The following is a 14,378-nucleotide window of genomic DNA, read 5'->3' on the forward strand; positions in this document are numbered from 1 at the left end:
TTCTTCAGATCACAAAACGAAATTAAGTGTGTTTGTCTGCCTTATGCGCAGCCTTCCTCCAGCACATATTAGGCCGCTAATAGACGGGGCGTGCCGACGTGTTGCTTGCTCGAAGCAACTCTGCGTCCAGACAGGCGTGTCGTCTAGCGCGTGCCGAAAGTGACATACCCAGCGTGCAAAATCATCAAGCTTTCTCGTTTTGTCTAACTAACAATTGTTAACAACAAAACGAGATAGCACGACGATGTTGCACGCTGGGTACCCAATTTGTAGTTTTACCACACTTTCTTGGCAGCTCGTGAGAGCTAAACAAAATTTCAAGCAACTGTCAAACATTTTCCCACGGACCTCTTTTCCATTGATCTTGGTTCGTATGTTATAGCTGACAATATCGTGTCGCCGGCACGTCGTAAATAGTTCGATTGTTTACTTTCAATAACCATGTCGCTCAATCTTGGCGATCCGTTCCCGAATTTTACTGTCGACAGCACGGCTGGGCAGATCGACTTCCATCAGTGGATCGGCGACAGCTGGGCAATCCTCTTTTCGCATCCGGCAGACTATACACCCGTCTGCACGACCGAATTGGCGGCCGTAGCCAAGCTCGTGCCAGAGTTTGATAAGCGTAATGTGAAACCGATCGCCTTATCATGTGACACGGTCCAGTCCCACCGAGGATGGATAGAGGATATCAAAGCGTATGGTCAGCTACCATCCGGCGAACCATTCCCATTCCCTATCATCGATGACTCGAAGCGGGAGCTCGCAGTTAAGCTTAACATGCTCGACAATGACGAGATCGGTTCGAGCGGGTTACCGTTAACTTGCCGGGCGGTGTTCGTGATAGATTCCAAGAAAAAGCTGCGTCTTTCGATTCTCTACCCGGCCACGACGGGGAGAAACTTTGCAGAAATTTTGCGCACCATCGACTCGATGCAGCTTACTGATCGCCGGAAAGTGGCTACACCAGCAGATTGGACCCAAGGGGATGCCTGCATGGTGTTGCCTACGATTCCAGACGAGATGCTTGGGACCCTATTTCCGGACGGTGTCACAAACGTATCTCTGCCCTCGGGTTTGGGGTACTTGCGTAAAACTCCAGGTTCCTGAGAAGCGAGTCATTTGATACATTTCCTTTGGGCACCCTATCCTTCATCCCGTCAAGTACGAAATTATTAATTACACTACAAATTAAGTGTGATAGGTTTCTAAATGGCATTGAAACTTAATTACTAATTTTATATAGGTTTGTCCCAGCAACTTCTGTTGGGAACATCGAATCACAAAAATACATTCGATAACATTTATAAAACACAACATAACGCCTACATTCACTGGAATGATCTAAAGAAAAACATTCGTCATTTAACATCCGATAAAAACACGTACTGGTCCAGTATGACTTTGGAAAGGTATTGCTCGAGATAACTTCTTGGAATTTCTGCGACCCGGGTAAAGATTTCAAGAAAACGTAAACCAAACAGGGCTTCCATTCCAACAGGTTGTTTTGCTCTGTAATTAAACAAATGTTGAAGCAAACATTACAATTTTGACACAGCTTGAAATCAAGATGGTAATACACTCACTCTAGATTAGCGTGAACAAAGGACAGCACGTATTGGCAGATATACTGAAGAAAGACATCCATTTCGGTGCCATCAAATTGTCGGAATAGGGTTAAAAGGGCAACCGTGAGCGGGTGCCCGTCGACGGATTCATTCTTCTTTTTCGCCACCAAGCTGTCGACGTTCTCCATGTATTGGAACTTGCTCAACAACGCAATCACGTACAAAAACACCACCAGTGGTAGAAAGCGTGGCGAATCCTGTTTCAGATAGACCTTCTGATAGGGATCGTACAATCCCGCGTAAAGTAGGTACGAATTTAGTTCGGAAACGGTCTGGGCCGAGGGAATTGGGTGACTCTCATCTAGCCTGTGGCGCTTGAAGTCCAAAAGAATGGCTCTAAAAGATTCGGAAGAATTAAAATCGAATTATATGGCACAAGTTACATCTTTAGCGTGCTGTTATCTTACATGTTCAACGTTCTCAGGGAAGCTTCCAGCTTGGTCGCCTTGATCTTACAACTGCTGTTCAACTCTAACGCTATATGGCTACGTATTATTTGCTTTTGTCCAATTTTCAGCAACCAATCGGCGATACCGGTGGAGCTCATGAATCGCGCCACGGAAGAGACGAAGGTATTGTAGCTTTTGGTAGGATTTTCCACAATATCACCCTTTTCTAGGTCGGCTTTAATGCCTCCCAGTACGTCGCCCCAGTTGCCCTCATTGTGGACCTTTTTCTGTACCGTCGATAGGAACGTTTCGAGCTCGAACTTGATCATTGCACTGTACAGACGATCGAGACCCATCAGACCGGCTGGACCGATAGTGTCGTTAATTTTACTGGCAAACTTGTTCGTCATAAGAAGCTTGTGTGTTTTGAAATCGTACCAGCTAGAACAAATGTCAACGTACACTGTTATCCTATGCAAAAGAAATAGATTTGATAAGAAATAACGAAAAGTTAATAAAACAATCATGACCACGTTATCCCGATTACAGATTACTAAATCATAACAAATGTAAGAAAAGGTGAAATATAAATAAAACTTACTTTGGGTCTGTAATTCGCAAAATCTCTCGGGCCAGCCTACCCATAAAATTGATCGAAGTCATATCAAGTGGAGCGTAGATCGGTATTGGGACCAAACCTTCACCAGCTTCGTTATTATTTCCCAGACCGCCTTGTAACGGTTTGTTCTTTAAAAACGGTTGACATTCCTTTTCTACGTTGAATTGCACAATGCGGTGCATCTCCTCGTTCCAAATGCGCATGCAGTGGATGTTAAGGTAGTCCTGTACGTACTCGAACGATCGGCGATACCCCCGGATGATCTTATGCAGAGCCTCCAGGCGCGGATAGAGTTCTGGTTCTTTCGCCTTGGCATTGAACACCACCTGCTGGTGAAATGCTTCCGAGACGTTCTGCACCAGCTTGCGCCGGATGCCATCTTCGAGGAGTCGCTTCGAGTCTAGCTCCACTACACCGACGAGAGTGGTCTGCATGGCTAGAATGCCCTCGGTGAAGGTGGACAGGGTGTAGGTGAGTTTGGCCACCTGAAAGCGCTCTTCGAATTGGGCGTACTCTTTCATCTTTTCCTTCTCCAATCGAGCCGGCAGCTCACGGAGTACATTGGTCTGCAGGTCGACGATCTCCGCGAGGATGGTGAACATCGTTTCCGGGATAATTTGTACCACCTTGCGTACAAAGTTTGCCAGCTCATTGCTGTAGTACTTGGACACATCGATCAGGTGTTCTGATTCGGCCTGATTAAGGCGCAGTAACGGTATCTCTAGTGCTGACGCCAGCTTTAGGAATGTGGACCGAAGTTTAATTACTAACCTCGGTTGACGGCGTATATTTTCCTGCATCATCGGTGTGTAGCACTCGATCAACCGCCACGCGTAGCTAAAGTCCCCGATCAGCTGCAGGTTAATGAGATCGTTCTCTTTGATGCTGATTGTGTGAAACATTTCGTGCAAAAACTGGCGTGTCTCGAGAATGTGTTGTTTCACTTGCATGTTTTTGCTGAGACCGTGAAAATCCTGCACCTCCTCCAGCGCCTGAAGCAGCTGAATGATCGTACGGCCCGTTTGGTTAATGTGCTTTTCCTCCTTGCTCAACCCATCGATCTCCTTGCGAATGTTGGCGAAACATTTGCTCAGGCTGTCGTTTTTACGTGTCTTCACAAACGGCCGCACGCCCGAGAATGCGTCGGCCAGGTCCTGCATTCGATCGGTCGCTTCACGTCGGAACGCTGCCCACCGGTCGTCCTTTTCCTCCAGCAGTCGCTTGAGCATTTCGCGAATTTTTAACTCCAGCTGACTGGTGTTCAGGAGTAGCTCGAAAAACAGCACGCCTTTAAAATCGATTTCCTGCTCGATCAATTCTCGCACTTGACGGCAACGTTTGGTGGAAGCAGAGGACCCAACATCGAACGTACATGTACTGCTAGTGTGCAGCATTACCCAGCGCACGGTAATGTTGCATTCGCGCACGAGTGCCATCACTTTAGGCATGTGATCGAGGAGTTTTTGCTCGGTTAAATTCCCTTCACGCAGGATACTTCTGCTACGGGTTAGCAAAAGATCCATCGATTGCTTCTGTCGGTGGCTTATTTCCTTCAAATTGGCATTGTCCAGCGTGTTCGTGAGTGCCGTCTTTGCTGCCTTGAATGGTTCCCATGCGTCTGAAAAGGAGCGTCCGTTTAAATTTAATAATTCGAAAACGCGCAGCGATATAGTGCATAATTTACAACTAAAATCGTATTATCCAAAGTTGTTGGTGCTTCTATAATGAAAGCAGCTACACATATATTCAAAAATGATACCGTTCCTTTTAACAAATAATACAACTTACTTATCAAATTCACCGTTATTCCCATGTACAGAGACACGATCCAGTTATCGGAGAAAAATTTATCAACAATTTCACGCATCCGTGCTGGCTGAGTGTGTAGTGTCTTCGGAGAAAAAAATAGACACACGTACAACATACCAGCTTGATTGGCAAGTGCAGTTGACCGTTGCTCTGGTAACGGGTAGACGGTGATCTGATTGTACACATCATCGGAGCGCAATCTTCCGATCACCATTTCTATGTAAAGTTGATTGATCGGTACACGAGCGAAATAGTCCTCGGGGTAACTGGCGGATTTACGCCCGCTACCCCCACCAACTGTATCATTAAAACCCGTAGAGCGGAGTAGTTTGCACACTTCATCGATGCTGCTGTCGCTGTGCGTTTTTAGGGCACTGTACCGATTGTAAGAAACTAGAATACGTTCCCTAACGACGCCGGGTATATGCAGATCAGCCACCAGCAACATCATACCGTACAGGTATAGTGCTTCACACTGAAATTGAGGGAGGGAATGTTGAATGGGAAAAAACCGCCCATAAATATGATCGTTTTCCTAGACAGTTACTTACCATAAGCTGTTTTCCCTCTTCATCCTGAAACACCTTTTCCATCGACTGTTGGATGAACAAACCGGCATTTAATTCTTCGATGAACGTGTTCAAGTCCTTCACGTATTTATGAATGCTTTCAAATACAATGTAGAATCGGTTCAGTGTTACAATACAGGTTTCTCGCAATTCTTCGTCGATCGTGCGAAGCTTTTCGTCTGCCTCGATCTTCGCCTCCTGTGCATCAGCGATTTGGAAGTAGCTGAAGTCTTTAATAATTTCAGCATATTTTTGTTGCTCGTCCTTCGTTTTCAAGCTGCATGAAATAAAAACATAATCAATACGTTTAGAATGTAGGGAGTGGGCCGGGGAAATCAGAGGCCTACTAAAACAATTCCGGAACGTAGTCTTTTAAGCGTAGCAGCTCACAAATGATCGTATTTCCTTCAGCAACAATTTGCAAAATTGTCTGTCCGCAGACATTGTTTTCAGCAAGGAATTCAGTCGTCATGATCACTGTTGATAACTGCTGCACTTGCAGTGATTCATGAACTGCGGTCGACCGAACTTGAACAGAATTGTTTTGATAATGTTATTCGTAAGAAAAGGCGAAGAAAGATAAGGAGGGAAGTAACACAATCAGGTGTTATATGTAGTAGTGATTGGCTTTCCGACCGTGTAGCATTTCAGTGGGGACGATTTTCTGGCGGGATAAAAAACTGCTAATTAACCTGAGCGCTGGTTTGAGCCCATCGCGTTATGATTCTTGAAAATTTAATGAAATATCATTGTGAAAACAAAGGGACCGGAACATTTTTCCCATTCCACACATTAGAAAAAAAATTGTGATATGTCATACTGTCAAATCTAATTTAGGTGTATGCGTGTATGCGGCTTTCCGTGCCGCTGTAAAATCTTATTCACAAACAAACAGCAGCGTACGCACCGCATTTGACATTTGTCAAGACGGCAGTCAAGAAGATTGTTCAGTAGCGTCTTGAAACATTATAAAGTTGGAAGTGAAATTCCAATCAAGTGATTTATTAAAAATAGTGAAAACCTATCCTAAGAAGTGTGAAGGTAAGTAACTACTTGTTGTGACCATAGGAAAGTATTTAGTGTGGTTGTTTTTGAACCTCAAGTTTGGAAGCGCACTTGCGTTTGCGTTTTGCAGTGATGCTTCCTAGCCGATTAGCTGAAGAGAACAGTGGCTGCAATAATTGATGGTTGCAATAATTAGAATAATCAAACTTTGAGTGCATTTGTGCATGTTCTTGTAAAATTTGATCGCGAAAAAGGTGTAAACAAACGCGACTTGGTTTATGGACATTTTAGCGCTCTAGCCGTCAGGTGAAGCTTGACGCGTAAAAGCTTCCCCACACCCAAAAGAAGGTGGACAAGAAGTATTTGATGAGTTTGAGTGACATTTCATCCTACGCGCCACTAATTGTGCCAAATTCTTCTAACTGACATAGCCAGCGGTTTGTTGTAAAATATTTTGATATGAAAAAACAGTTTTCATTAAATTGTTTGTCTCTTCCATGTTTGGATAAAGTATTTCAATTGCTGGTATGAGCTAGTCACTGGGAAGCCATTTTGAATCACATGCATGGGGCTCCGTACAGCGTGGAATTTCATCAGCGTTCTCAATGAAATGCTTCGTGGTCTTTTGAGAGTGCTTTAGTTCAGCAGGTTGCAAAATGCACAGGTTGCCCCACTTGGAAGTTTTTGTAGAGCCTGTGCGTTGGTTGAAAAATGTGTAAACAATTTTACAAAACTAGATCGCTTAAATGTTTCTTTAATTGACAGCGGCTGTCATGTATCATAGTGTGCGTGAAACCTACATCATTTTAGCGAAAAATTGAACTGTTTGTTTTATTGAATTAGCATCGTTTAACACATTCGTTTTGCTGAATCGGATTAAACTAATTTCGATATTAGAATAAAACAAACAACTGCGTATAAAATTATACAACTGCGGGCATTTTAATCCATCTAGTTCAGATGACATCGAGCTGTCAGCTGGCATATAGCACAACTACATCTACATGTTTCTTTAGCTGTATGTGGGTTGTGCTGAAGCATAAGCAGTCGCCATTTTGTTTTTCTTGAGCATCGATCGAACTTCCAAGCATCATGTCGAATTTTGCCGCGTTTGTGTGCACGTACGACGCGTTGTCAATGCTGACAGCTCTGGTTGCATAGGCTGGCTTTGTTGATCGTTCTCGTATTTTTCCCTCTATCGGCTACAGTCGCATTTGACAGCTGAACAACAGCCCCAGCAGTCGCTAGAAAAACATCGAGAAATAGGAATCTGCCTAGTTTTAGTTTGGAATTATTCGCGATAGTAAAATGAACAGTGTGCGATACGGCTGATAGCCGTAGCAAACGGAGTGCAGTGAAATCGTGCAAAAGACTTGGCATACGTTCTCGAACTAACAGAAAGAGTTGGATCTTTTTCTCTCGCAGTTATCTATCTGCATGTGCACGCGTGTGTGCACAGCGTTTGCCCCAAGTTTGCGAAGAAAATACTCGTCGAAGCTATCGTCCTCTGCGAAACAACGGATAAAATAAAGAGGCATCAACACGCCCGACAAAAACACTTCACTGAAAGGATACAAGAAAACTGGAGACCGCATAAAGCGATAAATTTCTATGCCGAAGCACGAACTGTGAAAGAGTGCCCTTTTTCGTGAAAAGCCTACATCAATTGCAGCGTCAGTGGTCGCACTGCCACACTCTGGCTGCAGTGAAAGGCACCTGCCTGAACATTTCTTGTTGACACCAGTTAAAAACAATCCGCCAAGATTGAGGAAATAGAGGAAATCGTGGAGACCGAGGTTATCCTCTCTCCCGATGAAATGCACCATGAAGAATTCGAAATTACGACGGTACCCATGGAATCGACTACTGTCCTAACGACCTCCAGCGTAAGCACAAAACGAGACGTTCGTGATCTGGCACGGGAGGCGAATTTTCAAGCGAAGCTGCTCATGCAGGAGAATGAAGGTACGTATATTTGATGGTTAAAATTTGTTTCAGTTAGCACGATAGCGCACTTTTTGCCAGGACAAGTAGATGTACGCCGCGTCACCAAATAATGCGAGTTGTCTGGTTTAGGGCCCGCTTTTTCTACATGACAGCGAGAAAATAAATAGTAGGGAACTGTTCCGTAAATTCTCGTCTGTTCGTAAACAAGAGATCTATCAAAATCAATTGCATAATTTCCGATGTCAAAAAATTTGTAAATAGAACTTGTCCTTTTTTGATAGAAGTCCAAATGTCAAACATTTTTTTTCCTTGAGTCATCCAATAGAAGGTAACAATAACCGGGAAATGTAAATGTACGATATCATATCTTCATCAATATAAAACTAGAATTGATGCCAATCTAATGCTAAAAACGTCTGTACGTTTATTTATCGGTGTGCTATTTATCCCACTTGCCGAGTTGCGGTGAACTTGTGTCACGGTGACATCCAACATGGCGGCTTGTTGGTGGTTGAAGATGGCGTGAAAAATGTATTCACGCTTAAGACCTTTTGTCGAGTACCATTGGAACATCTCCTTTGTTACAATAATACAGTAAATCATCTATCGCCTGGAAGTAATAATTTGTGAGGATGCAAATTATGATTTGGACGTACTTTTGAAAACTGATAGCAAAGGAATATGTATATTAGACCGTGTGTATGTGTTGCGCGCTATGCCATGTTTATTTATATCATGTCATTTATCTATAGAAATATGTGCTCGTGAACATTTTGGTTCAACATAGCCGGAGATTGAACCATATAAAAAGCAAGAATGTTTCTTCGTCATCGTATTCCTCTGGTTTTATTCAGAACTAAAGGCAATTGTTTTCTGAACTTTGGAAATTTTATACTAATTTAGTGTCATCACAAGCTTTGCGTCAACGATTTAATTTTTTTTGTAAAAATGTTGGTGTGTGTGATGTTCATACGCATACATGTGTAAAGGTTGTAGTAGTGACGCTGGTTCTGTCAGAAAAAATTGTTTGCAAAGGTAACGTCAAAAATGTTTCGCCTGCAGAACCTGCGCTAGATACAACGTATCTCACTAATACTACGTCCACGCGAATATAAAGACAACAAAGTTTGTTCGACAAAAAGTGCCGTCGTGGAGTCCGATTGCTTTGACAGAGCTGTCGCAGAAGAAGAAGCGTGGGGTAGAGAAAGCGCGAATATTTTTCTTCCTTTCAACAGAAGCCGATCAGCAGAACAGCTGGAAATGTCGAAGTGTTTGACATGTTGACATTGAGAATGAATGTTTGTAATTACGTTTATTTATGTTTTGCATGACGACGTTTTAAACTTGATTTGTACAATCTGCTTTTAAATATGAATTTTTGTATTTTTTCTAAGAAATATGGAACAGCGACGAATTGGAAAAGTGTAGGACAAGGAGTGTACGAATGGTCGTTGTGTCTTGCAAGCATATATTGGCGCCAATATTTAAGCAGTATTTTATAACAAGAGTGTTTTTAAATTTTCAGCCCAAGAGCATCATTTCAAGCATGAATCGAGTGCCGACGACACGGAATGCTCTGATGCTGACCAGAAGATGGGCGATTGGACTTATAGTAACGAGCAGGAAATCAGCGATACGTTGAACTCAAGCAACCAAAGTTCGAGCCGGAAGCGCCGCGGAAATCTTCCGAAGCAATCGGTAAAAATTTTGAAGCGATGGCTGTACGAACATCGCTTCAACGCGTACCCAACCGACGCCGAGAAAGTTACACTGTCGCAAGAGGCTAGTCTGACGGTGTTACAGGTGCGCATACTGTCACCTTACTATCTTGAGGGAGTCAAGATTTAACAAATCGTGTTTCTTTTATGTTTCTGTCCGTTTATAAATAGGTGTGCAATTGGTTCATCAACGCACGGAGACGGATTCTGCCGGAAATGATTAGGCGGGATGGACATGACCCGCTACACTACACCATCTCCCGGCGTGGTAAGAAGCTAGCCGGAGCCATGGGTCCCGATCCGCTGACGATGAGCCCGGCATCAGAAGTGATTGTGGGCGCCACCGAAGAAATAATTGAAGAGGAGGAAGTGATCGAAGACGGGGTACCACAGATAATAACCAGCCATGGCCAGCAGTACGTACAAACGCCGTCCGGTTTGGTTAAGGTTGAGGAAGACGTGGACTTTGAGGATCACATTATCTATCGGTATGCGTTACGTTGGTTTTGTATAATGCAACATTCGTAGAAATATGTTATAATGGTTGGGCGCAAATTGTTATTTAATGTTCTTTCGTACTATCTTTCAAAGGTCTGATGATAGCAACATCGAGTACGAATACACACAAAGTGAGGAAGAAATGCCGCAAACGGAGCAAGGTGAATGGGAAGGAATCATTCGCTACGCTAACGAAAAGGATGACGAGATTCCGGAAGAGTAAGTTCATCCCGTTTATATATGTTTGCTGCAAGATGCTCCTTCACGTGATTCTAATTCATCTCGTTACGTTTTCTTCGTTTCTTCAGGATTACCGAAGAGGAAGTTATCGCGTCAGATGGTCCTTTGACTGAGTTTTTTACGTCGCATCCTAACATTGTACAACTATCCCAAATACAGACAACTAATGCTTCAGGTGAGTTCAACATGTTCAAGGAGGCGTTGGAACACTTTTCCCGTCCGTTGTACGCATGCAAAAATGGCAATTTTGATGAGAAAAGTATAGCAACAATCGGCCATTTGCCTCACAACAATTTTCTCTCTTTCTCTCTTCCAATATCATTCATGTGTGGTCTGTATTATCACAATCAATAAACCACTCGTTAAAATATCGATGGCAACATGCAATAATTCTAAACCCGGCAGCTCGACCAACTGTAACAACTTCTACAGCTAAAATTATTACGACCACACCAGGTATATGTGCATGCTTTTCAATTACATATGTTTGCCGTCTTATCTTTTGTATTGCGTGATTGTCTTTGTTTGAAATTGAAACAATTTCAAACCAACACACAACTGTCGTTACGGGACTTCAAATCGAATATTTATTTCTATTTTCTCAGACTTGATTTTACTCTCTGATTAATTAATATTGTCTGTGTCCATCAATACTAATTGCCTTTCGATTGTTTGTTTCTCCAGTTCCGGTTGGATTGCAACGATTGCAGGTGGTTAATGCCAAATCCGCCACCCAGGCAGGAACTACGGGTACTGTTCTCAGTACCGGTGTAAAAACCACATCGACCAGTCTTGGAACTGTCAAGGTTGGCGGCAACCATCTGACGGCAGTTCCGCTGAAGGCCGTCCCGAAAAAGTTGACGGTTGTGACGAGTTCTGGGAAGGCGACCACTGTCACTGCGACGCCGCTAAGCGAATCGAACGCCAAGACGATATCGGCCACCCTCGGTGCTGCCGGCACACAAGTCGTGGCCACCATGAACAACAACAACACGAACAGCAATAACAACAACTCCCAGAACACGAACCCGCACACGACGACGGCCGTTAAAGTTAAAGGTACGTAGCAATTGGCAATTGATCTATGTAACACTTGTATGCTGCGCATGATCATTGATGGATTGGTGCTTACCTTTTTTTACAGGTGTTATCCGGGACGATAAGGATCAGTTCAAGTGTCTCTATCTGCTGGTAGAAACGGCGGTTGCCGTACGCCAGCGAGAGAAGGAGCAGGACGATGTGCACGTGCTTGGAAACTAGAGAGACAACACATGAAGGGAAAGATGGCATAACAGTGCGAGTTCTTGGGTGGTCGACGCTGTAAAAAGCCACGCACCTTCATTTACAAACGGATACCACAAACTAAGTTGGACAAAACAACTACCAGAGGACGATTAGTAGAAGCAGCAAAGATCGGACGAGACGCGATTTTTATTCGTTTCGTTGATAGTATAGTCTTGGTGGAAAACCGAGATCGTTTCGTACCCGGCTGCCCGAAAAGGTGGGCATTGCATTCGAGGATCTACAACATTTTTTGTATTTCATGCTCTTAACAGGCACTTGGGATGTACATAGCGAAGAAATTAAAAATAACAAACTGCACTAGAAGCAAATCGCAGATCAGATTCCATGCATTAAATATACTAATATTTTTTCAGCAATGATAACATGCGCAGATCCTTGCGTGAGTGTGTGCTTAAGTGAACTCCGTTTTAGATAGCATCTTGCTCGTTTTTCCACCAACTGTGTTATCCTCATGATTATGTTTGGTTGCTTGCCTTCCAGCAAGTAACAATATATCTGGTAGGAGAAAACACTCACTACAATTTATGTGGTGGTTCAAAGCAGGATTAATAATTGCAAAAAGAAGTTCGTTTTGAGTAGGCATTGATGGGGAATTACTTTGAAATGCAGTCTTCTTTCTGGTGTGAATGGATTGGAGTGTTTGTGCGTATAAGACGCAGTTTTTCGGTTAATCTATATCGAAAGACGTACACATTTGTTTTGGAGCATGACTTACAGTCGTTTCAAGTTTATATCAAACGTACGTTTGCGATGGAATGGGGGATTCATTCGAACTTACCACATAAACGTAGGTAACCTAGCAACCATGAAGGAAAGTAATATAAAGTCGATCACTAGGGGATAATGGGCTTCGCTCATTATTTGATTACGTACGGTGGTATGATAGTTTGTTTGTTTATGGAAGAAAACAGGTCATCAGCAATTAATAATAGGCAGTGGCAAAAACATTTATAGTTCTCTACAATCCCCCTCGTTCTCGCTCCCTTTCCATATAGGAAAAGTTCAGTGTAAAAACAATCGTACACTGCAAATTTGTTTTATTTCATAATAACTATTTGGTGCGTCTTTTCCGCGTTAGACATTAGTCATCTGCAAGTCTATATAGTACCTTCGGCCATCCGCTCGGACAGCCGCTTTAAGCTGTGAGATTGTGTGTCCATATAACCAGCGGAACGCTGAATTGGTCGTTTGGGAGATTTATGTACAACACCGGAAGGGAATAGGATCAAGTCGAATGTTAGCTTCACAGTGGAAACCAACGTTAATGCAATCTGGAAAAGAAGCTCCTGCAAAAGATGTGTTTTGTTTTGAGTTGGATGATTCAGCTTCTTTTGCTCATTTCATTGCCTGACTAATAGAATCATTGGTGGCAGTCGGAAAAATACTTCCCTCAGTCCGTTGACTGGGGTGGAGTATGATTCATTTCACTCCACTTTGCGGATTAGCTTTTGGGCCATATCGATTCACATTTTGCTATCCAGAGTCCACAACTTTTCGGTTTGTCGTAGTATTTAATGTTTGACCTTTCTTTTAAAAAATAATGCTCCGTGCAAATAGCAATCAAAATGACCAGTGTGATGGAATCGGTCAGCAGTGAACATTTTGCTTGTTATTTGATCATTTTTTAAGTTCTATCCTTTAATAATATCTCTATTAAGGGCTTCTTTTCGGTCGATGAGATCAATCAAAGGGTTTTTATTTTGGATCTTCTGTGACCACTGTCTCAGTGTGTTCACCTTAGGAGGGAGAGTACTGGTCAACGACAAGTATCGCGGGGGGGGGTTGGGCCAGTTTGCTGTCAGTTACTTTTATCTTTTATATATATGTTTATATTTATATATATGTTTATGTAAATATAAATATATATGCGTAATTTTAGGTGAAAAACTTGAAAATTTTTGTGATTAGGTTATTAAAGTGTTTGCCCCCTTTTTATTGAAAAAGAAAAACCCAAATTCCTCTTTGCATAATCACTCTGGAACAGGGAAAAATAATAATAATGAAGTTAATATATTGTTTTAGTTCTTATATAAGAGAGCAAAACGGTGAAGGCCGAACAATTGAACACAACAAAAGAGAGCAGAGTGAACGATATAGAAACGATAATTAACCAGCCTCAACAAGCCCCACGTATTTTTTTAAGCATGGTTTAGGATGTAATGACCAAAAATGGGCCCCAATGGAACGGTAAGAATAATGGTTTATGACCTTTAGACTTCCTACTATTTGTGCAAGCGAGAACGACGACGGACCCCATAAAACAGTCACATTTAAGTAAAGTTGTGTTCCACTGCAATCCTAAAGCGCGAAGTTGCAAGCATGAACGATGCATGATGCAACATACACAAGAGAGACTCTCATATAACATGCTAAGTACGTTTTATAAATAAATGTATAGTAAAAGAAAAGATTTATTCGAAACAAAAAAGAAAAAAAAACCAAGCAAGTAATAATCCAGAGTCGAATATTGTTATAGTGAAAGAGAGAAAGGGAGAGAGCCCCTTTAGTAGTAATCGAGATACAAAAGCACACATGATCATCATTTTAGCATGGTAATTAAAACATCCTGTCCCTACGAGCCACCATCTAAAGCAGAACCAACAAAAAAGAAATCAAAGGTAAAGAAATTCTTTTCGGGTTTGGAAAGAAGT

At 42.5% G+C, this 14,378-nt stretch overlaps 3 protein-coding genes across 4 annotated transcripts; 2 read left to right on the top strand and 1 right to left on the bottom strand.

Moving 5' to 3' along the window:
• Positions 1-407: 407 nt before the first annotated feature.
• On the top strand, positions 408-1,593 carry LOC131262779 (peroxiredoxin-6). The gene has a single exon (XM_058264854.1). It carries the CDS (start codon positions 442-444, stop codon positions 1,108-1,110), a length of 669 nt encoding a protein of 222 aa, XP_058120837.1. The 5' UTR covers positions 408-441; the 3' UTR covers positions 1,111-1,593.
• Positions 1,198-5,529, bottom strand: LOC131262769 (WASH complex subunit 5). Its single transcript, XM_058264839.1, has 7 exons — positions 5,362-5,529; positions 4,997-5,291; positions 4,425-4,920; positions 2,619-4,254; positions 2,036-2,488; positions 1,587-1,964; positions 1,198-1,512 (listed from the first exon to the last, which is right to left on the bottom strand). Exons 1-7 carry the CDS (start codon positions 5,484-5,486, stop codon positions 1,362-1,364), a joined length of 3,534 nt encoding a protein of 1,177 aa, XP_058120822.1. The 5' UTR covers positions 5,487-5,529; the 3' UTR covers positions 1,198-1,361.
• A 401-nt stretch (positions 5,530-5,930) lies between these two features.
• On the top strand, positions 5,931-12,097 carry LOC131262774 (uncharacterized). Of its 2 annotated transcripts, XM_058264848.1 has the most exons (9): positions 5,931-6,055; positions 7,445-7,984; positions 9,492-9,769; positions 9,856-10,172; positions 10,276-10,401; positions 10,491-10,597; positions 10,828-10,878; positions 11,107-11,481; positions 11,567-12,097. In XM_058264848.1, the coding sequence occupies exons 2-9, from the start codon at positions 7,837-7,839 to the stop codon at positions 11,680-11,682; spliced, it is 1,518 nt and encodes a 505-aa protein (XP_058120831.1). In that variant the 5' UTR covers positions 5,931-6,055; positions 7,445-7,836; the 3' UTR covers positions 11,683-12,097. The 2 variants fall into 2 exon arrangements, with proteins under 2 accessions (XP_058120831.1, XP_058120832.1); XM_058264849.1 differs by lacking the exon at positions 10,828-10,878 and having other exon boundaries at positions 11,567-12,047.
• Positions 12,098-14,378: the final 2,281 nt, after the last annotated feature.

The sequence above is a fragment of the Anopheles coustani genome, chromosome 2 (assembly GCF_943734705.1).
Source record: "Anopheles coustani chromosome 2, idAnoCousDA_361_x.2, whole genome shotgun sequence".
NCBI classification, from domain to species: domain Eukaryota; kingdom Metazoa; phylum Arthropoda; class Insecta; order Diptera; family Culicidae; genus Anopheles; species Anopheles coustani.